Source organism: Pavona decussata, unplaced genomic scaffold, assembly GCF_977016875.1.
Source record: "Pavona decussata unplaced genomic scaffold, jaPavDecu1.1 SCAFFOLD_155, whole genome shotgun sequence".
Taxonomy (NCBI): Eukaryota; Metazoa; Cnidaria; class Anthozoa; order Scleractinia; family Agariciidae; genus Pavona; species Pavona decussata.
In genome coordinates this window covers 2,688,146-2,710,562 of record NW_028145567.1, presented here as the reverse complement: position 1 = coordinate 2,710,562, position 22,417 = coordinate 2,688,146, and the positions used below count along the sequence as shown (strand labels likewise).

At 39.3% G+C, this 22,417-nt stretch overlaps 1 protein-coding gene and 1 pseudogene across 7 annotated transcripts; one reads left to right on the top strand and one right to left on the bottom strand.

The window, feature by feature from the left end:
• Window positions 1-2,100: 2,100 nt before the first annotated feature.
• Window positions 2,101-17,926, top strand: LOC146465863 (fibroblast growth factor receptor 2-like). 7 transcript variants are annotated; one of them, XM_085127945.1, is made up of 8 exons: window positions 2,105-2,209; window positions 2,411-2,540; window positions 5,831-6,124; window positions 8,234-8,269; window positions 9,730-10,026; window positions 12,834-13,223; window positions 14,484-14,555; window positions 16,627-17,925. In XM_085127945.1, the coding sequence occupies exons 2-8, from the start codon at window positions 2,456-2,458 to the stop codon at window positions 16,893-16,895; spliced, it is 1,443 nt and encodes a 480-aa protein (XP_084984071.1). In that variant the 5' UTR covers window positions 2,105-2,209; window positions 2,411-2,455; the 3' UTR covers window positions 16,896-17,925. The 7 variants fall into 7 exon arrangements, with proteins under 7 accessions (XP_084984075.1, XP_084984071.1, XP_084984072.1 ...); XM_085127946.1 differs by having other exon boundaries at window positions 2,140-2,262; window positions 16,627-17,926; XM_085127944.1 differs by lacking the exon at window positions 2,105-2,209 and adding an exon at window positions 2,252-2,298 and having other exon boundaries at window positions 16,627-17,926.
• A 79-nt stretch (window positions 17,927-18,005) lies between these two features.
• LOC146465862 (uncharacterized) lies at window positions 18,006-19,056 on the bottom strand (annotated as a pseudogene).
• Window positions 19,057-22,417: the final 3,361 nt, after the last annotated feature.

Below are 22,417 nucleotides of genomic sequence, written 5' to 3'. Positions count from 1 at the left end.
CACCTCATGGAATACCGGGATGAAACTCATCTCGGCTAATCAACCTAGCTCATGCCATCGGCTCCTTAGCCTAACTACACACGAGAAAGGATTCCTTGACAAGTCTTCTAAGTTGCGCGCATGCCCAGTCGTTTGACCGCTCTGAACCTGGTGGGGATACCTTGGCCTCTCCCTCCATACTCGAGGGGCGTTTAATCGAGGAGACAAGTTATTTGAAAGCTTGCCATCTTGATAGTCTGGTACAACTGATGTCATAGCATCAGGGAAGCTGAAAGAGTTGAGGCATTCCGATCGAAATGCGAGTTATTCGATGCGCTGTTGTTTTGGTCATATGACGTCTTAATGTTTCTACAAGAAACTTACCGCCCAGCTGTAGTCCATCTGTAGCTTTTATTAATTTTTTTCCAATAGTGAAGCGAGAACGCGTGCTAAGCGAGCGTTGTTTGCGTTCAATTGGTTTTGACCCCAGCGGGTTTTTATCGAACTCGCGCCCTCACGATCTTGTGAGAAAAAAGAAGGTTTTTTTATATGACGTCACAACGGCCATGTTGGTGTCCCAAAACAAAGAAATGGCGGCCATGTTGGTGTCCCAAACTAAACCTCTAGGAATTGAACTCTATTTTCATGCAAATCCTTTCGTTTGTTTCAGTAAACCAATATAACCAGCAGTCACATGAATGAAAACGCTCCATAGGTTAGTTAGCTTGTTGTTCATCAGTGCACGTTAAATAACTCTGGATGTGGGACCTCGACTTCATGCATGATTATACCAAATCCGCCAGAGTGGTTATGACGTTGTTGTTTATTTTGTTAAATTCTGTTCGAAATTTTTAGTTGTGTTTAGTTGTGTTGTGTTAATTAAAAAATTGAATTAAACAGAACAAAATCAATTTTTTGTTTTTATTATTTTAGAGTAAAAGTAATTAGCGCAGAGCACTAATTGGGGTACACTTTCCAGATCGAAATGTAATTAAGAAGTGTTGGTTTTTGAGGAGTGGGGGAAAACGGATTACCCGGTCAAAAACCTCTTGGAGCAAAGACGAGAACCAACAACAAACTCAACCCACATAGAACGCCGAGTCTGGGAATCGAACCCGGGCCACATTGGTGGGAGTGCTCTCACCACTGCGCCATCCCTGCTGCCCTAAAACTAGTGCATTATCGGCTTTGTGTGGCCTGAGATCAGGCCTAGAAGATGGATATCCTAAAGCTCAATCAGCAGAAAATGCTCCTGTTGGCTGTCTCTTGGCCAATACCTTACTAGAGACTGACAACACGGCAAACGGCAATTTTAACTAGTCAGTCTTTCAGATAGTAACACTAGTCTTCAACTGTGCCAGAGCGCAATGAGAGAAATAACCTCTTGCATTATTTGATGCCGACAATTTTTGCGCTTTGCTTTTCGCGCGAATTCATCATTAAATTTTTTTTTTTGGGTGGGAAGGGGGGGGGAGGGGGGAGAGGAGGGTAAATTTCTTTGGTTAGCTTGTCCAAGATTGTAAATTGTTCCATTTTTTACATGGCAGATGGGCCCTAAAGAGTTCGCAACTCCAATCTTCAATTCGTTTTTCCTCAAATCAGGAATAAGTTCTCATTTCTTGAACGGAAAATGTTAGGCTCGATTACCAGCCGCTTTTCGGAAAAATGAGCCCACGCTCATCCCGACCCGAGGGAGCGGGGAAATCCAGCGTGTGAAAAAATGCAGCAAAGGCAAAAACTAAGTGTGTCACGTGACAAAATTACTTTTTGCAGCGATTTCCAGGGTCTTCTCGGACGAAAATGTTTTGGTGTAACAATCCCTATTAAATTCTGGGTTGCGACTTTCGGGAAAAAAAGACTGACTGGTATGATACTCATTTTCTCAACCTTGCGAGATACGTTGCAGGGGGTGACAAATTTACCGCATGCTGGCAAACATTGCCAGCCAGCTCGCACTACCAGTCACTGAAATCTAGACTGCAAGCAGTCCCTTTCTGGTTAGTCGAGAGGGTGCGTGCGCTCGGAACGAGACTGGCCTTTTCCCCTCCTCTCCCCAAGCCCCCCTCCGCTCGCTCCCTCCAGTTTTTTCGCGCTCGGATATTTCGCGCGACCTCTCGAATAACCAGAAAGGAACTGCTTGCAGTCTACTCAAATCAGATGAAGAGTGCCACGACCTTTCACGGCCGGCTTCCTGTTGTGATCACGTAGTTTTGCAAATGCGCGCGGCCTTGTAAGTAAGATTTACATTTCACCGGATATACTCTGTTGTGATAACTAGAAGAGGTGGGCAGACCATGAACTGAAGAAAACAAGAACAATGTGATGGATTTTAATCCCTGATTATGTTTAGTTTAATGTGTTTGCGTATTTTCTGAGTAACACATTGTTCCAAACTTTTCAATCACACTAGCGAGCTGTTCATTCTTTGTAGAACTGAAGACTGTGTTCAGCACGCAAGAAATACAATTTTTTCGCCATGTTCCTGTTGTGGAAAACATTGTCGACAGCTCTCCTTGGTCTGGTGCTACTTTATAGCGAAGGAGTATCTTCCATGTGCCCAGGTAAATGTCTATGAATCGAAATCACTGTTTTTCAAGTTTTGTCTGCCCGCGAATAGTAATCAGTCACCATACGCGGAACCGGTAAGTAATCGTGTTCTGATCAGGAGGCTGTGGGACGTGTCTATGTTTCTGAAAGGCTGTTTATATATGTGTGATTTGCCTTGTTGTCCCAGCGCATCAAAGCTAAATTACACAGTAACTGAACTTCAACCACTGTAAAATACAGAGAAAACCGCCCTGAATATTGAAGACAAGAACATAAGACATAGAATAACTGGGTTTATTAGAAACTGGTTACAATACAATTACACGGATTTGATTGGCTTAACTGCTATGGTATATGAGCCATTATACCATGCCCGAAAAATAGCCTCCATTAAATTGTCTTCTGTTTGTTCTTGCAAAGCCAAATCAGCGAGATCTATTAATATTTCGTGATTGCTTTTATTAAAACAATTATCCCACTTACGCTGGTTGGATATGGTATGATTACATTCGACTCGGCGTCATTGGCCTCTTTGCAGTGTCTTTGGCTATCTATCATCTCATGTCCAACCTGTCCAACTAGCGCGAGTGGAATAATTGTTAAATATATTTTTCAGTGAATTTATTCTTTGGCCTTCTCTGTGATTTTTAAATTTTTATTTTGCCAAGTACAATATATGTCGAGATCAGGACATATATTGACTGTAGGGATTTAATATATGATGACGTTCGTTAATCGGAGTTGATTTCTCCAGTATCAAACTAAGCAACAACCAAGTATCTGAATTTCAATCACTAGACTGAGCTTGCTGTTACAGCTGGCTAAAATTAATGCTGGCATAGTGAACAAATAACGAAAGGAGCGGTACTTCACTGTGAATTTTTTATTTTAATTTTTCGAGTTATATAATATGTGATAAAAACAGCCGGAAATTCTTCACGCTTACCCCTGTATTGGTTATTTTATTTGGCACAACTCGTGTCTGGTAATATTTCCGGCCCATTCTCATTTGCATGCAATCCAAGTTTCAAAGTTGGCAATACTCTCAAACTTTGTATTGAGCTACCCTGGCCTGGCTCCAGAAGCCCGTTGTCCTTTATTAGTTTTAAAATCATTTTTTATTATTTTTATTGTATCTATTTTTTATTCACTTTATTACTTAGTTTAAATTGTAATACAGCTTCCATTACATTGTTATTATCAGACCACCTCAAAGCTCAGAGAACAATCCACCGAGAACACTTATCAATGGGCATTCTCGCCTATTTTTAGTTTCCCTCTGAATAGCCAGAACATAGTTTTGTATCGGTCGTCGAGATGTTAAAATAAATAGTTGAAAATAACCCTACTGGTGCACAGAAACAAGTATGAATTATCTTTGGCAGCCGATGGCTGGGATGGAAATCGGTTTACAACTTGTAAAAAAAATGATTGTAGATTATTCTTCCTAAGTGAAATCACTTATTAATTAATAAATTTCTCACATTACCCTAAGAGCAATTTCGTATAACAAAAAAGGGTCTTTGTCAAATATTTGCGCAGTTTTGAAAAGTATTTCCCGGCGTATTTACGACTTACAAGCTGTTGATGACTTTACGAAAATGCTAGCTGACACTGTTTTGTTCCTGTTTTCAGGTTTTTGGCAGTTTATTTATTTTACTTATTTCAGTGGCCACGCTTTATGATTTTGTCCGCTGACTCTTAAACTAAACTGTTGGAAATTTCCCTTTTTATCGTTACAACCGTGCAGTATAAACATTTACCCCGACAGCCAGCTGACGGAAACAAAAGGCTATTTTTCCTAGCCAGAGAATTTCCCTTTTGTCTCAGTTTGTTTCAACTTTTGTTTTGTTTATTTATAAAGTCTGGAACATAGCATTAGCTCTGTTGATATCGTTAGGGGAAACGTAAGCCTGCGTAGCAAGCCTTTCCGTTTGCTCAGGTGGTGTTTTTCGCTGTTTGACCGCGCAGAAATTGGGACGAGAGCAGAAAACTCCACGGAAACGCTTGCTTCGTAAGCTAGGAGAAATTAAAATAAACGATCACAGCTACTACTCTGCAGAACAGACGTTTATTTAGCCAAGCGCAGAGCATAAGGCCAGTCATTTGTAATTTTGTTTCCCTGTCAACTCGCGCTCCGCGCTTGTGCCTTGGGCTTCCCACCACTTGGCGAAATAAACGCCTGTTATGCGCTTGTTATTTCCACCGTTTAACTGTCGATTACTTCTTAGAACTTATTCTTTCGATTCGTAACTTGAAAAAGTTTTTTTTCGTTCTGAAAACTGCATATTACAGTCTTGAAATGTACAATACTGAAAATGGTCGCCAATTTAATGTAAAATATCAAGTTTAAGCACACGACAAAAGCCTTCTTTCTCTGCCCTAGTAAGACCTATAAATATACGTGGAGCTTAAGTAATGATTCTGATTGGATCGTTTTTGTTGAAGATAATGACAGCAATAGAGTTTCAAAATATCCCTTCTAGGCGATAACAGAGTTTAATCCAATTTGTGACTATCACACTTTAATGTAAAAGGATGATACCTGACCGAAAACTTGACGCGGTCTGCCTGAGGGCATCCCGCGTAATAATACCTTATTCTCAGGAATGAAGAAGTATACTAAACCCAAAATTGAAAAAGGCACATACAAGCTTCAAGATATTATTGTCTTTCATGAAAGAATGACCGCAACGAGAGCTGTTTTTGGCCATGCCTGCTTAAATTGTTTGCCACATCGAGCACAAAACAACTGCATGGGTACGTAGCTAATACTTATTAATCCTTTAAGCCCTAATAGTGATCAGTGTTAAATGTCGCCTTGTAATATCAAAGCTTATTCAACTCCTGATGTCATGAGAATTAAGGATATGATCACCCAGGGTGAATTTTATTGATATTTTAATAACTTCTGCCCAGTATTTTCTAACAGAAAAATGGGGGACAAGATTTCTTTACAGCCTGCAAACAACAGACCAATTTCGGTATATCAAAATTCTAGTTTGGCCTAGCCTCTCTTTTCAGACATGAATATTTTTGTATTCCCGTGGGCCTCGTAGCCAAGCTACAATTTTATTATATTGATTGGTCCATTGATATCGATATAACACCAGAGTCTATCTCATTTGTGAAATAACTAAAAAATATAATGATACTGAAAAGCACCCCTCCTGGGGCACTAATTCTGGAGGAAAATTAACTAAAGGCGGCCAAGGCTTAATGACTTGCAGAAAAAATGTATCGCTTCCCTTACGGATAATTTGTTGTTGTTGTTGTTTTATTGTTTTTGTTATTTTTTTTTCAGCTCCTGAAATCCGCGCTCAGAGGAACGAAACAGTGATTATTGATATTGTTGAAGGAGCGGACGTGAGACTTTTTTGCCAGGTTAAAGACAAAGGATTAAAGCACAAACTTTCCGTTTATTGGCAAAAGAACAATATAACACTCCAAACAAGCAGCTCCACGCGAATGAGGGTCAAGGCTAACAGATACCTAAAGATAAAGAGGACAACAAAAGACGACAGAGGTCTCTACACGTGTGTTGCTGAGAATACTTGCGGCGGAAAGAACGTTCTTTATATTCATCTTTTTGTTGAAAGTAAGTAAACAAACTAAATGGAGCGTTTTTTTATTGAGTGTCGAAAGTAAGTTTACGTTTGCCTTGGTTTTTCTAGGGGCCAAGGGTCTGGGACCTCGGAGCGACCCTCTCACAAGTTGTAAAGCGGTTCACTCACAATGTGGCCAGCGGAGTTATAAATAAAACTAGGAAAATATAGAATTCCTTTCTCCGTCGTTTGATTGCTTTGTATTCCGTCGGCTCTAAACTTTTACTTTAAGAAATTTTGTACATTCTGGTCATATCTTTATTTCCCAGGGCCCCTATGGATACCAGCCTCGTAGCTGAATGGGCTACCCTGGTTAAATAAAGTTACTTACTTACTTACTTACTTACTTACTAAATTATTTCTTTTTATGAATTTTTTTCCTTCCACTTTCAAACAGGGGAATAGACGATGACAGTGATATCTACGAAGACTTTCTGCTCTATGCCCCGGGTGTGGGGGGAGCTCCGAGCTACATTACAACCCCGGGTTGAACAATTTGTTATCGGAATTCGAAGATATTTTTGCAGCAGCTTTTGAGTTCACATCCGGCTTAGAAAAAAAGTTACAAATCTTCGAGGAAAAAACGCAGTTATCCTTAAGGTGATTCCGCTGAAAAAGAAGGAGTATTTAAAATTGTCTAAGACTTGGTCCAGTTCATGACTATGTTATGAGCATTACAAAAATGCAATAAAAAATGGGGGTCACTGTGCTCGTTTTTGTGCAACCTGAATGGCTATTATAGTAAATAGATGACCCACGAGGTTTAAATTAGGAACGCTAGTAATCAGAAAAGGCCGAACTATCATTTCTAGAAAAATTAATTTCTTGCTTTAAAATATCGAAGCAGTTCAACAAAATTTACTTTAATCTTACACAAAAAACTATTTTTATTGAACTGGAATTAAGATTATGAAAGAAATTAAAGGTTTTGCTGCGTGTACACGCAAGCAGCACTACCTAAATACGTGCTTTTTAAAGCATTAAAATAAAAATATCTCAAAGCAGAGTATTAAACTTTTCTTTAAATCGCGATATATAGTGGTCAACCGTATGACATTTAAATTGATGGATTAAAAAATGGGGGTCACCGTGCTCGTTTAGAAGAAAAGAACGATTTATTTTCCTGCCGAGCTTAACCTCAAGGAAATCCCGTAATGTTGTGCGCGCGCTAAATGACGCGAAAAATTATGCGCAGCAAGGATGCACAATGCAATTCGATGGAATCGCCGTAAGGTGATCTATTGTTTTCAATGTTTTTTACTTTGAACAAAGACTGTAAAGATAATGCAGGGACAGTGAATTAGGCAAGCGAAAACAGGTAGTACTAAATTTCCCCTTCGGCCGCAGTTATTTTTCAGAAGATCCCGACATTCCTTGGATTCTACAACAAAACTGCACACGCGCAACACGTAAATCCGCTGACAGAAACGTCTATGATTGATTTGCAAGTTGTGATAGCATCGCTTCGATTTCATTTTCAATTTCGTACCCAGAGTCCTCAGGCGCTTTGGCGAGCGGTTGGTCGCCAGGAGAGACTCTGGGATACTGGAATTTTATTACCGCAGGATTTCTGCGGTAAAACAACGGAAGCCGTTACGGAGCTAAAACAGAGCAGCCAATCAAAAAAATTTAAATTTTTTTAAATTCTCCAGAGTCTCTCGTGGTGCTCACTTGCACCAGCCTGAGGACTCTGGGTACGAGATTGCTTCATTTTTCAAAGAGAATACATAGGAAGTTGCCCAAATATGGTGTCAATTCCGGGAGTTGAGCCCGGGAAAAAATGGGTCGGAGGGGATTGCTATCACCACTACACCATCCCTGCCCCCGTTCCAAACAAAAACCAATCTAATGCAGCCAAAGGTGATGTACATTCTGAGTCGTATATGAAGACAAAGTTAAGAGCCCGGAAATACCAAGTTGTTCTGCCACTGCAAACCTCTTGTTATTCAGGTAGATCTCTCTGCGTGGTGCCCCAGAAGGGACAGAGCTAGTATTTAGAATGTCGTTTTGTTCGTTTGATACCAGTTTACCTGCTTGGGCAAAAGACAGTTTCAAAACGAAAGTTTCATTGAAATTGTTTTATTTTTGGTTTACGTTTCTAGGTCCTACACCGGATACCAACAGGAATTCAACGCCGAGTAAGATTACAGTTGTATTAATACTACATAATAGACCTCCTGAAATTTCTCGAAACAGAGTCAATGTATTTGTTTATTTATTTTTTATTTTATTTATTTATTTATTTATTTATTTACTAGTATTTTTAAAATATATATGTAAATATACCATAGTCCCAGCACAATTATGTTCAATAATAATGCACACCCCTCCCCTAAACCAACAAAAAAATAATAATAAAAAACAGTTTGCGTGAGGAAAGAATGCAAGTACCACAGTAAAGCGACCAAATGATGACTTGCTTTAGTCCACGGCACCTTTGTTCTTCAAAATAAGGTGATCTATGTTTCCAAAGAAACTGTGGTGCTACGTCGGTGAGGGAGTGGGAACAAATTTTTGGTTTTATCAACTACGGTCGCTAAGGTTATTTAGCCTCAGTTGAATTTGTTTACCGCTTGGATAAATTACCTTATTGACTTAAGCCGTCTTCACACTAGACCTCAATTAAAATCGAATTGTAGTCGAATTATATTTGGAGGCCGTTCACATCAACTAACTACAGTCCCTGACTATAATCAGATTATGATTTGTTCAAACAACCTCAAGGCGGTTGTAACTTGAAGTAATTACAGTGCGTGGTTAACCAAAATGGCGGACGAATGGAGGCGAACTCATTTGTTAAATCGTAGATGGTAACGTGGTGGTACGCAGAGACGAAACTATTTATTGCCTGGTGAGGCGAAGAGCCAGTGCAAAACGATTTAAATATCATTCATAATAAGAAACTAGAGTGGGATCAAGTAAGCCAAGGAATGGTATAAGTATGGTATTAAACAAGTGCGCAACAATGTCGTGTTAAAATTAACAACCTGAAGCTGAAATAATGAATACAGTTGAATATAATTTAAGTTTAGTGTGAACATGGCTTTAGTTCATTACACCAAAAATAACCCATCGATTAATTTCCCAAGTGTTCTAATTGGAGAAAAAAAGGAAAAAAATCCCCAAACCGACTGAGATCTGGGTACGAGATTAGGCGCCGCAGTATCAGACAATTACAGTCGTCCGATTTAATAACAGTCCACCGACTTTTTACGGCAAGTAAACCAAAGAAAGAACGCCCTTAGTCTTTGCAAACCAATCACAGCTTAATGAAATCTGGCAAACTAATTAATTTGCATTTATTCAACTGCAAACATGCCGTTGTCATCACCGATTATTACGTCGTTTCCATAGAAAGCTCGTTTTAGAACTTAATCAGAGGGTTATAACATAAGTAAGCTTGCTGTATATCAGTTGATGCCATCGGCTTTTAAAAAGGCTGTTCTCAAAATTTCACAGTTGACCTCGAGGCTTTCATTTTTTAGACAATCTTTCCGCAGTCTTCGGCAGTATCCTCCGATATAACAGCCCCCTTAAGTGATTTATGCAATAAAAACACCTTTTTACTAAAACTGCTGCTCTTTGTTTTTTTTGATAGCTCCTCCGAAATTTACTGTACCAACAGAAAAGATGAAGCGAAATCGTATTTCTGTACCCGTTGGCAACTCAGTAAAACTGGACTGTTCCGCTGCAGGAAATCCCCGCCCTACCGTGAGATGGTATAAGGACGGAGCCTTGTTTCAGGATAGAAAAGGAGGCTCCAGGCTCTACCTGAGTAAATTTACGACCGTGTTGGTTATGAAGGACGTGGTACCGTATGATACTGGGAAGTACACTTGTAATGTTAGTAACGCCTACGGCTGGATCAGCCATTCATACAGTGTTGATGTGCACGGTAGGATTGATTTTTTTGTCGCTTCAGTGCGCCAGGATATCACGTTTTATTATACAGACACAAGTGTTTTATTGGAAAATACACCACTAGTAAAATTCATACCAAAACTACATCCGGAAACTAAGTGGCGTATTTTCTATATTTATGACGTCAAATCCCGCTTTTTCATGGTTGTTTGTCCAAACAGTCGATGAAAAATTACAAGCGATAGATTTGTCTATATAATTTAAAGAAAATTGCGCGGTGACTTGAAGATATGAATTTTACTTTCTCGTGTTAAAAGTAATATTTTATTAGTACTCGAAAATAAAATTCATATCTTCGCACCGCCGTGTAATATCCTCTATGTCTGTAGGAGGCCATAAGTAATAATAGTTTATAGGATGGTCAGTGACAATAGTACAAGACACTACGGTAAACAGACAGTCAAATAAATAATTATATAAATATTATTAGAAGCACTAAATTACAGAGAAGAGGATTACAACTAGTCTTGATACTTAATGGTGCAGAAATCTGCCAACCGCTTTGTCTTGGGGACAAAGTGCACCGGAACACGTTCGCCTGATCGGAGGCAGTACGGCCTGTCAATTGACACGCAAGGAATTAAGGGCTTAAAGGACAGGAGACGACGGGCAATCACGCTTGATAAAATTTGTGCAAGCTACCTCCCTTCTCTGGGAAAGGGCAGTGATGCCAGATTGAATTAGGGCATCGTCATAGTGACAATTCGGCAGAATGATGCGTAGGGCCCTTTTTTGTACAGATTCCATAGCGTCATCTAAGTACTTTGGCAGGGCTGCCCATAAAGGGCAGGCATATTCTAGCGTAACGCGCAATCTGATTGGCTACACAGGTGCAGTCTATCGATCGTCAGAGCGCGCGTGATTATTACACAAATATATCAAAATTTATGAAATAAAAAGATTTTTTGCTTCATAGATCGATCACTGAGGTATGCTAAAACAATTAGACGGCTCGCTCTCGGTTTCTATCGCCTTTGATAGTTGGCTTGGGGCTTCGCCCCTCGCAAACTATCAGCCGATAGAAACCTCGAGCTCGCCGTCTAATTGTTAAATAGGTCACAACCCATGACTCATAAGCTCCTGACATTTTTATTTACATTACCGTAATGATTCGATTCAGCGCCCGGGGCGCTTATTTACTTTTGGTACCTCAAGGAAGGGCGCTAATTTCTTTTTTGAGAAACTGAACAACCGAATGTGCTAAACAAAATTTTAATATATTCATTGGAAAAAGAACAACAACAGTAACAAACATAGGGGGAATGTTCAAATGAAATAAAGGAATTTTGAAAATTACTGCTCTATTTAACGTCGATAGCTTCAGTTCAGTGTCATTTGAATCGATAATAAAGCTTTCTGGTGAACAGAAAGAGCAGAATAGCTACGCTTATTGGAATAAAGGTCCTTATAGTAACAGGGGTCGCTTATTACTAAAACTACTTTCGGAAGGGAACGCTTATTAGAAGAAGGGCACCAAATTGAATCATTACGGAAGTATATTGGATGGAATTTGCCAGATTCTTAGCAGTTTTAAATAACACGATTCATTTTCTTAGATAGTGTCGCCAGACTGACAGAGACTTTCAAGCCGGAGAACCTTTAAATTTGCTATATATTTGTGTTTAGCCGCCATCTCGGAACACAGAAATTTGGAAAATGACGGAGAGTAAATTCCGGGGGGGGGGGGGGAGAACTCTCATATGAAAGGGGCGGGGATGCTCGTCGGAAATTTTGACCAATCTGGGCGTGGCCCAAGCTTTCTTTGACCCTTAAAAGAGACCATTTTAAGACGCATGCAAATAAAAAAAATATAGAGCATTTTCGCGTGCAACCCTAAACGAGACCTTTACGGCAAAATATAATGGCTTTCTGCACAGAACACAGTAAGTGAGACCAAAATCCGAAATTTACACCCCTACGCGAGACGACGAGCATCTCTGCTCCTTTCATATGAGAGTCTGCCCGTCCCCCTGGGGGTAAATTAGCCCAGAAAGTGTGAGCTCTTAGCTGCCTCCCTCCCCTCCCCTCCCCTTTCCTCACCTCACCTCACCTCACCTCTCTGTCTCGCTTCGCTCTCCAGCTCGTAACTCGCGGCTTGGCGAAACAAATAAGAGCACACGTTCTCAGGATAACAGTGAATGTGAGCGAGGAATTTAGGGGCTGGCAACCTTGGGAGAGCGTGCATTTCAGGCGGCTGCGCCGCATCTGTGGAACGAGGTCCCATCACAATCACGAACTATTAGATCTATAGAAACTTTTAAGAATTCTGTTAAGACTTTTCTTTTTAAGAAATCATTTCAGTAATGGTTCAATTCTACATAACCAACCAGAATTGTACTGTAAATCATTACATTTGTATTTATTGACATTTTAATATCCGTAATTAGAATTATAGATGTTGTTATTAGTATTTTTGATTGTAAAGCACTATTGATCTGTGTTTATAAATGGCGCTCTATAAGTAATCAATTATTATTATTATTATTATTATTATTATTACTATCATTATCATTATCATTATCATTATCATTATTATTATTATTATTATTATTATTATTAAAAATGTGCTTAAAAATAGTCTTTTTTTTATCGAAAAGAATTGTAAATAAGTTTTAATAGCTACTTTTAACCTGTAAATAACATTTTATTTGGAATATTTTAATGAAGAGATTATTATTATTATTATTATTATTATTATTATTATTATTATTATTATTATTATTATTATTAAGGAAGAACAATGGATTCAGAAAACTCCTCCTGTCTTCCTTTCTTTTTCAGAACGAGTTCGTGCAAAGCCAGTGGTCTTGCCGATGAAAAATGTTACAGTGTTCGTTGGTGGAAACGCAACTTTATTGTGTAGAGCATTAAGTGATTCCATGCCCCATTTCCAGTGGCTGCGATGGTTTTCGTCTCCTTCCAAAAGCTCTGGTAACAATTCGTATATACAGTACCCTGACGATACCTATGACGTTATAAACCAAGTAGGTTTAAAGGACAACCAGCATCTGGTTCTGCCTACAAGACATGGCAACAAGTTTGATTTCCATGGAGTTAAGTTGACTCTGGTCAATGTTACCAAGAAAGATGAAGGAAAGTACACTTGTATTGTGGGAAATGCCGTCGGTTACGCGGTAGAGCAGGCCTTCATCGTTGTTCGCGAATGGTCAGGTGAGAAAATCAATAAATAAATGAGTAAACAGATGTTAACTACAATTTAACGAATTCTTTCACAATAGAATATTTAAAAAATTATTCTACGAGCGCGCGTTGACTCTGGTCAATGTTACCAAAAAAAATGAAGGAAAATACAGCTGCATTGTGAGGAATGCTGTAGGGTACGCAGTCGAGGAAGCTTTCATCATCATTCGTGGTAGGTGGTAATAATATAGACGAACATTTTGTTAAACAATCACTAAACTGAATTGTAGGAAGCATCCATCCACCATGGCCACTTAGAGGTTGGTACTTAGAACAGGTCTTGGTGTTCAGTGTACCCTAACTTGAATTGACGTAAGACCATGATGGTACCGAAAACAAGTTAATTGTCTTTATGCGGCTGCTTTTCAGGCTGCTTAACTTGCGTACACAGTAGAACCTCCCCGGAGTAAGAGACCACCCAAATATCAAGAGTAACTGGTCGCTCAGGGGAGTTCAGACGATAGGGCACTAGATAATTCTTAATTAGCATATGGTAACTAAGGACGTTGCCTACTTTTGTTACTGCGCATACGTTCTGCGCATCTCGAGATACTCGGGTTTCCTATGGGTGGTGCCTATTAATACAGGGATATTTTTGGGTGGTTTAAAACTATGCGGAGAAAGTAGAACTTAGCAAGTGGCTCTTGGTATTCAAAATGAAAATTGGGGGTAGCCATGTATTTGTCGAAGATAATAAAGCTTCAACTTGATAAAAAATGCCATACATTGCTTTCTATTTTAGCACTTTTTAGAATGATTGATCCTTACTTAGTTATCTCTAGAAAATGCATGGTTATCCCCAGTTTTCTTTTTGTATTTCAATAGTCCTTGCTAAAATCTGCTTTTTCGGCATAGTAATAAACTGCACAAAAATACTTTTGTACTAATTAGTAGGCACCGTCCTTAAGTAACAAATTATAATTCTAAACAGCTTTAAAATGTATAGCAATGTATGGCATTTATTTTTTAACAAATTGAAGCTTAATAATCTCCGAAAAATGTGTGTTTCTCCCCAAGAATTTTTTGTTTAGATTCCAACAGCCCTTGCTAAGGTCTTCTTTCCCCGCATAATCATAAACCACGCAAAAATACAATTAATAGCCCACGAACTTAAAAGTTTCGGATCATCCTTAGATGCGCAGAACTTATGCGCAGTAACAAAAGGAGTTTACATTGTCTGTAAATTAATAAGATCATGTTTAATTGTTGCTCATATTTTATGTCAAACAGACCGACATGTACAAGACAGAAATTTGTCGCCATTCAACAAAAATACCCTAGCTATATCAGTAGCGACAGTAGGTGAGTCAGTAAATAAATAACGAAAATAAAATAACTTCTCAAATATAAGCAAAGCCTTTTAAAAACGACTGCTTGAAAAAAATGACTAGATGAAAGATAATTTACCCGGCTCCCGTGTATCATTTCATCGGGCTGAGTCTTCTATAATATACTCACCATTTGAAATGTGCTCAGCAAACCAGCTATAGTATTCCGACAGTTAAATTGTATTTTTTAATTTACTTAAACTAAACAAAATTTGAACAGAATAGAGCTGAGAGCCAGAAGCCAAAGCCGAGATAAGCATTAGAAAAACTTTAAATTGGAACATGATGTTAGAGACTGCATCTACTGACAAAATAACTTCTGAACTGGGGACAGAATCATTAAGCCCAACTATTGTTAAGATATGTCTTTGTGACTGAACAGTTCAATGGCTTTAGCTTCCACGAGTCTCCTGTGGCTCAGTGGTAGAGCATCGGAACTAGTAATCGGAAGGTCTTAGGTTCGACTCCTGATAGGAGCCAACTCGGATTTCCTTTTTCCTAGTTTGTATGCGGTCATTTACTGAAATAATACTTAGCATACATTTTAACTAAGAAGGGCTTCGTGTGTTCAGTCGGATATTTTTTTTGTCATTCAAGTGAAAGAGGGTTTCTAAACAAGAGGACACCAGGATGAAGTATTCAAGCACTTTTGAGGAACCTTGCCATTAATTTATTTCATTGTGAATCCAAGCTGAAGCGTAAAATTAATGTTTCATGCAAATGTGCTTGTGATATGTGCTTATTTCTTAGAGCTTCCCTGCTTTTGTTAGATTTAGTCATCTATTTCACAGCGGACTAATTTCAAGCCACGCGTTGTGTTCAGCGGAGCTAGATCGTTGTGGTCGAACAAAAACTTTCAAGTCCTTTTCCGTGCTCTGAAGCGCAAGAAATGACTTCGCTTTACTGGAGACAAGCAGGAGCGGAAAAAATAGCTTTAAATTAAAAAAAAAAAAGAAAGAAAGAAAACCGCGTTACTTGAAAACACAAGTCTGATTTTTGCGTTTTCGAAAACAAAATCTTATTTTCAAAGATCTAGTCGGGGAACAAATATTTTCTGGAAACGATGTTTACAAACTTCAAGCTCGAGTCTTGCGACAAGGGCTCACGCATGCGTAGACGTTATTCAGTTCTGTCTCTTCGTACCAGAGGAACGGTGCATTTGGTCAGCAGTTTGTAAATTGGTTGGCTGAAGGCTAAAAATTGCGTCACGCTGTTGCACACGATGTAGATAGTGGACAGTCACGCAATGCGATAGGTCTTATCACACTTTTTGACGCCATATTGACGAGTAGGCAAACAGGATTGAAATAACAGTGTTTGTATGGAAATCCTATGTCAAATAATTCTCATAAAACATCACTTCTGAAAAATTCATGAATTCGAAACTTTTGACACTAAGAAAAGGATTTTAAGAAAAAAATTGGAGGGATGTAGCTGTGCCAGAAAGCGTCCAGTCGTGTTTTGAACTTTCCATACATTCGTCTGTATAGCGAACCAGCCGTGAACTACTGCTAAAAATAGTTCGCGGGTAAAAAAAATACAGGGAAATGTATGGAAAATTCAAAACACGACTGGACTCTTTCTGGCACAACTACATCTCTCCAATTTTTTTCTTAAAATCCTTTTCCTAGTGCCAAAAGTTTCCAATTCATAAATTTTTCAGAAGCGATGTTTTATGAAAATTATTTGACATCTGTTATTTCAAGCCTGTTTGCCTACTCGTCAAAATGGCGTCGAAAACCGTTATAAGGCCTATTTTGCACTCATTGTCGCGGGCATACTTCAAAAAAGCCATTGACTTCAAGTAAGTTTGCATGCGATGTTGCAGACTGGCTTGCCCGGTGCTATTTTGCCGGTTGCGTGCGATGTTGAACCGAGCCTTTATTCTCAAGCGTTTCTTCAAATATACAAACAATTAATAGTGCTTATGCTTCCTACACTTGATGTGATATGGTGAGCCCCTAAGTACAGTTAGCATAAACCAAACCTTATTTCCGTGGACCAGTTTCCGTCCAAGCCTTCACCTTTCTTGTTTCCTCGAATAGCTTCGCTAAGACCGGAAGTGAGTGGTCGAAGAAGCGTGGAGCCTGAAAACGAGAGAAGATTGATCAGAAGGTTCAAGTACCTTGGAGTCGCGATTGTAGTGTTGGTGGCCGCAATCATTGCCCTGGTTTCCTACTTCGCGTGGTTTTGCTGGCGAATGAAGAAACGCAGAGCTTCTGCGAGGAGTCACCGCCCTGATATAGATTCCATTCTACCGAGATACGAAGTGAAGAATGAGTACGTTGTGGTATCAGACTTCAAATGGAGTTAAATACAGTCAAACCTCAGATTTAAATTAAAATTAACCAGTAACTGGTTAACGTAACATAGATGTAGAGTTTATGTATGAATTTTGCTCTCTCTTTGGACCAAATGAACTGTCCAATCCATGGTAGGAATGTAGCCGTAAGGAGAGGTTCCACATTAGTCTTCAAAGATTCAGATTTAAATTAAAATTAACTATATAGTAACTGATAGATGAGTTAATCGTTTGTCTCACGATTGAGTCACAAAGATGTGGATCGCGACGTTTCGACCGCTATACTGCTGGTCTTCATCAGGCGATGGTGTCGACTGATGGCGTGACAGTTTAAGTAGCACCTTGGTTTGTGTTGATTGGTGCGTTTCGATCCTCTCTTAGGCTGTTGTTGATTGGAGGATTTCGATCCTCGTCGTTCAGACTAGAAATTGTTCCCTCAGCCGTCCGCTTTGGTACCGATCGGCTGCTGTGTTGTTTGATCGTGGGCATCCACGCTTCCGGAATTTCAATTCCATTATCCCTATTGATGTTGTCAGGGTGAAGTCTAATGTGAATAGCCTCTTTAACCCTACGGGTGTACCGATGTGGGTCTCGGTCAATAAACTTAACCTCATCCCAGAGCGGATAGTGTTCCGTCGCATTGCTGTGTTCTGAAACGGCGGAGGATTGGGTTCGAGCAAGCCGTATGTCTCTATCGTGTTCCTTAATCCGTTCATGCATAGATCTTCCCGTCTCTCCAATATAGACCTTGCCACACTCACAGGGAATCTTGTAGACTACTCCGTCTTGTTTTGCAGGGTCGACAGTGTCCTTAGGTCGCACTAGGTGTGATCTAAGTGTTGTGTCAGATCTGAAAACTGTCCCTATACCTTGCTGTTGTAGGCAACGGCGAAGAGCCTCTGGTAATCCTTTGACGTATGGTAGCACCGCAGTAGATTTAATTTCAGGCGCAGGTTCTTTTGTGGATGTTTGTTTCTTTGTTTTCGTAATGTTTTTCACAAACGAAGACGGATAACCGTTAGAAGCAAGAACTGATGAGAGGTGTTTCTTTTCTTGCGAGATAACTGATGGTTTAGTTATGAGGTGTTTCGATCTATCGTAGAAGCACTTGACAATACCGCGTTAATACCGCGTTAATAACGCGGCTTGTACGGCGCCTTCGATAGGTACGTTTGTGAACAGTGATTCTACGTCAAAAGACACCATGATCTCGCTCTCTAGTACCCTCTCACCGTTGATAGTGGACACGAAATGAGCTGAGTTGTTAACTGTATACTCTGATTTCCCTGTTAAAGGAGATAACACATCGGCTAGGTAGGAAGACAGATCATAAGCAAAGGTGTTCACACAAGAAACTATAGGTCTCAGTGGTGTATTTACCTTGTGTATCTTAGGAAGGCCATAGATTCTAGGTGGTTGCTTATGTTTGGGCCTGATCTTATTATATACGGACTCTGTCAGGTGCCCACCTCGCTTCAGGTTCAGAAGCTTTTCAGTCAACTTTCGGCTCAAACGGTCCGTTGGGTCTTTATTAAGAAGTCGGTATGGACCCTCCTCAATTAGTGTTTTCAGTTTATCGTCATAGGTGTTTTTGTCTAACACTACACTGGCACGACCATTTGTCTGCCGGGAGAATCACAATGTTCTTATCCTCTTTTAAACCTTTGAGAGCTTGTTTCATCTCCCTGGTGATATTAGGTTCAGGAGGCTTAGCCTTCTGGAGGATAGAGTTTACGTTTCTCCTGACAGTGTCTGCCTGTTCTGCGTCAAGTGGTCTTATTGCGGATTCAACCTTAGCAACTATCTCAGTGGCTGGGATGCTTGTGGGTGTTGCAGCAAAATTTAACCCTTTCTGTAGTAAAGATACCTCAGCGTCGCTTAAGGACCTGGAGGATAAGTTAATAACCCATTTGGATTTGTCAACTTGAGGTGTTCTGTCAACATGAGGTGTTCTAGTCGTTGAAACAGAAGACTGTTTCTCGATCAACAGGTTATCGAACTTTCGTTTCTGTCTGTCTCTGGTCTTATTAAACAGTCGTTTTGTATTGCAACTGATCTTTTCAAGTATCTCAGAAGCATCTTTAGGCGAAAGAGTGGCTGTTATACTCTTCGCTGTAGAGTGGCTATCTTGCTGAAGACCAGCAGTATAGCGGTCGAAACGTCGCGATCCACATCTGTGTCACTCAATCGTGAGACAAACGATTAACTCATCTACCACGATGACAAACACCTTTCATAATATATAGTAACTGTTTAACGTAATATAGATGTAGAGTTCATGTCTGAATTTTGCTCTCTCTTTGGACCAAATGAACTGTCCAATCCGTGGTAGGAATGTAGCCGTTAGGGGAGGTTCCACATTAGTCTTCAAAGATTCAGATTTAAATTAAAATTAACTATATTACGTAACTGTTTAACGTAATAAAGATGTAGAGTTTATGTGTGAATTTTGCTCTCTCTTTCTACCAAATGAACTGTCCAATCCATGGTAGGAATGTAGCCGTTAGGAGAGGTTCCGCTTTAGTCTTCAAAGACTCAGATTTAAAGTAAAATTAACCATATAGTAACTATTAAACGTAATATAGATGTAGAGTTCACGTCTGAATTTTGCTCTCTCTTTGGACCAAATGAACCGTTCAATCCGTGGTAGGAAGGTGACCGTTAGGAGAGGTTCTACTGTTGCCTTCGAAAACTCAAAACCTGCACTACTGAAGTATATATCACTGAACTCAAACAAAGCTCCCACTGGGCGCGATAGTTCAGTTTATAATTAGTAGAGCACTGTACCGGTTATGTTTCTCCGGCCGGGTACTCCAATTTATCCATGTGGAACAAACCTATCATTTCCAAATTTCAATTAGATCGTCCTCGTCAAGGTAAGCTCTCTGCGTTAGATACCGCTGACACACTGGATTAGAAAAAGAAAGTTATTGTTCGAGTTTTCTCTGCGTCCTTAGCCGGCTGCATGGAGTTTCTTTCTATATTTTTATTTTACTTTTTGGCTTAAGAGGAAAGACAATTACCCCTAAGTCCTTGGGAATCATCTTAGCTGACGTAAAAATTATTAAAATAAATAAATAAATAAATAAATAAATAAATAGATAAATAAATAAATAAATTATTATTTGCCTGGCGTTCCTACAACCAGAGAAGACTGTTGGCAGTCTAATTTGAGCCCGTAAGCCCGACAAGCGGTATTTATCGTCACACGTGTTAGACATGAATATGAATACATCAAACTGATATATTTGAACTGTGGTGGACAGATTAAATAGAAGAAAGGCCCTTTCAGTTATTTACGCAACTTTAGCAGTTGAGAAATTAAAGAAAAGGTGAAAAAAATGCAGGCTTCAACGGGATTCGAACCCGTGACCTCTGCGATGCCGGTGCAGTGCTCTTCCAACTAAGAGCTGGTCATATTTTGAGTTCAGAATATACCCGTGAAAAATATCATTTGAACTTTGGGTGAGACTAAATAGACAGAAAGATCCTCACAGTTATTTACGCAACTTAAGCAGTTGCGAAAAGAAAGCCTGAAAAAAATTTAGGCTTGAACGGGATCCCGGTTAATAACAGCCTTTATTAAGGTTGATAGAAAATGTTAAGTAGTTTTAAAATCATTTTATCAGCAGCTTTTTTACAATCATTGTATCAGCAGCTGCATTATTCTATAACATTTATTTCTGTTTCTTCACAAAATTTATATTAAATAAAACGACATTTTTGATACAATATTTATTTCGATGTGGTTCACATTGTATTAAAAGTATCCTTCACAATTGTAAAAAAAAAAAAAGAAAACCGTTATATATGATTTTCTTCCAAGAAATCGAGAAAAAATGCACTCTTGTCACCGTTAAACGCTGCCCAAAGCTTTAACCCTTTTAGTCCCAGTATCAACAGTCATATTCTCCTTACAGTCATTCAAGTATTTCTCATGCTACTAGTAGGGAGAGTAAGCTTAACAATCACGGCAAATTTTTCCGATCATTTCTTTTTTCTCATGAACTGAATGGTTGATTAAGCGGTGACGCTGTTAAGAGAAGTTCAATGTTGGTCAATGTTAGGGCTTAAAGGGTTGATAGCAAGGCCTGCCTTAAGTACCTGAAGTAGCACTACATTTTGCTGACGGAGATTTGTGACCAAGTCACACAGATTATAGAGTACGCGTACACTTATACGTAGTACCGCAACAACACTCCTGGGTACCCTGTGGCCCAACATTTCAACTTCTCAGTATTTCAGATATCCAGGTGCGAGGTATGCAGTTATGCAATTGGAAAAAAACCTCTAGCGCAAACAGCGTGAAATGAGGTTGATTTTCCAACTTGGAACTGTTCAGCCGGATGGACTAATTTAACGTCAATTTGTGCCCGGTAGTGTATTTCAACGGTTTTCTCCACACCGAAGGGGTTTTTTTTACCCGAAACGTCTGTGTTTCTTTTAAACCATTTTTGACAGTTTTTGATATTTATTTTTATATGAATCCTAACTTTGATATTTTATTACTATTTTAGGCTTTGAATGTGATTTTTCATTGTATTTTCAGGCTTTGTATTGTAGTTCTAATATTCTAGTAATATATTTGTATTAGGCATTTTAAATGTAATAGTTCATGAAAATTCTTGATGTAAATTATTTTTTAAGATACAGGGCCCCTATGGAGACCAGCCTTAGAGCTGAATGGGCTACCCTGTGTAAATAAAGTTTTATTCACTTACTTACTCCTATCCGAATGCATGTACATTAGCTATAGATGATTAATTCACTTACTCAACTTTTATCATAATATAGGATTTCACAATTTTATATAGACATAGATGAGTATTGTATTTGAATTTTAAGATGTCCTCGATAAGTAAGCCTTGCACGTATAGAAGATAGGATCGCGTCACGTGACTTTTAGAATGAGACGACTGATAAACCTTAATCTTAATGTCCCCAATTAACGCAAAATCTACTTGACAAAACATCCACAGAAAATAAGCGAAACCTGTAATAACACGAATGTCTGCATCGGCGCTTTGACAGCTAAGGCCAATAGGCAAGGCCAATTCTTTAAAAATGATGCAGCCCCAGAAGGAAATACTGAGGATTCGAGCAACAATCTTGGACAGTTGAAATGAAAAATTAAGACCACCCCTCCCCCCTTATTCCAATGACGGAAAAATGGCGCGTTTTGCTCTGCGCGCAAATTCATCATTGATTTTGGAGCGGGGGAGGAGGGGGGGGGGGGGGGGGGGGCAGCGGTTAATTTCCTATTTATCCCGTCCAAGATTGTAGACTCGATATTCTGTGGTCTCACAGTAATTAGCTCTAAGAAACCACGACGGCAACGCCAACAAAAACGTCGCTTGAAGATATATAAGTTCTCGTTACTTGTACTACTTCAGGAAAATGGCGCGTTTTGCTTTGCGCGCGTATTCATCATTGATTTTGGGAGGAGGGGGGTGGGGAGTGAATTTTTCATTTTAATCTGTCCAAAATTGTCCCATGCTCACACTGACGTTACCAGCAGAATTCGTCATACGACT

What these genes read in the sequence shown, in the direction of transcription:
- LOC146465863 (XM_085127946.1), top strand. Translation starts at nt 2,456, where the DNA reads ATGTTCCTGTTGTGGAAAACATTGTCGACAGCTCTCCTTGGTCTGGTG. An exon ending in CAACAGGAATTCAACGCCGA is followed by an intron (nt 8,270 to 9,729) that starts GTAAGATTACAG and finishes TTTTTTTGATAG; the next exon opens with CTCCTCCGAAATTTACTGTA. An exon ending in CGTTGTTCGCGAATGGTCAG is followed by an intron (nt 13,224 to 14,483) that starts GTGAGAAAATCA and finishes TATGTCAAACAG; the next exon opens with ACCGACATGTACAAGACAGA.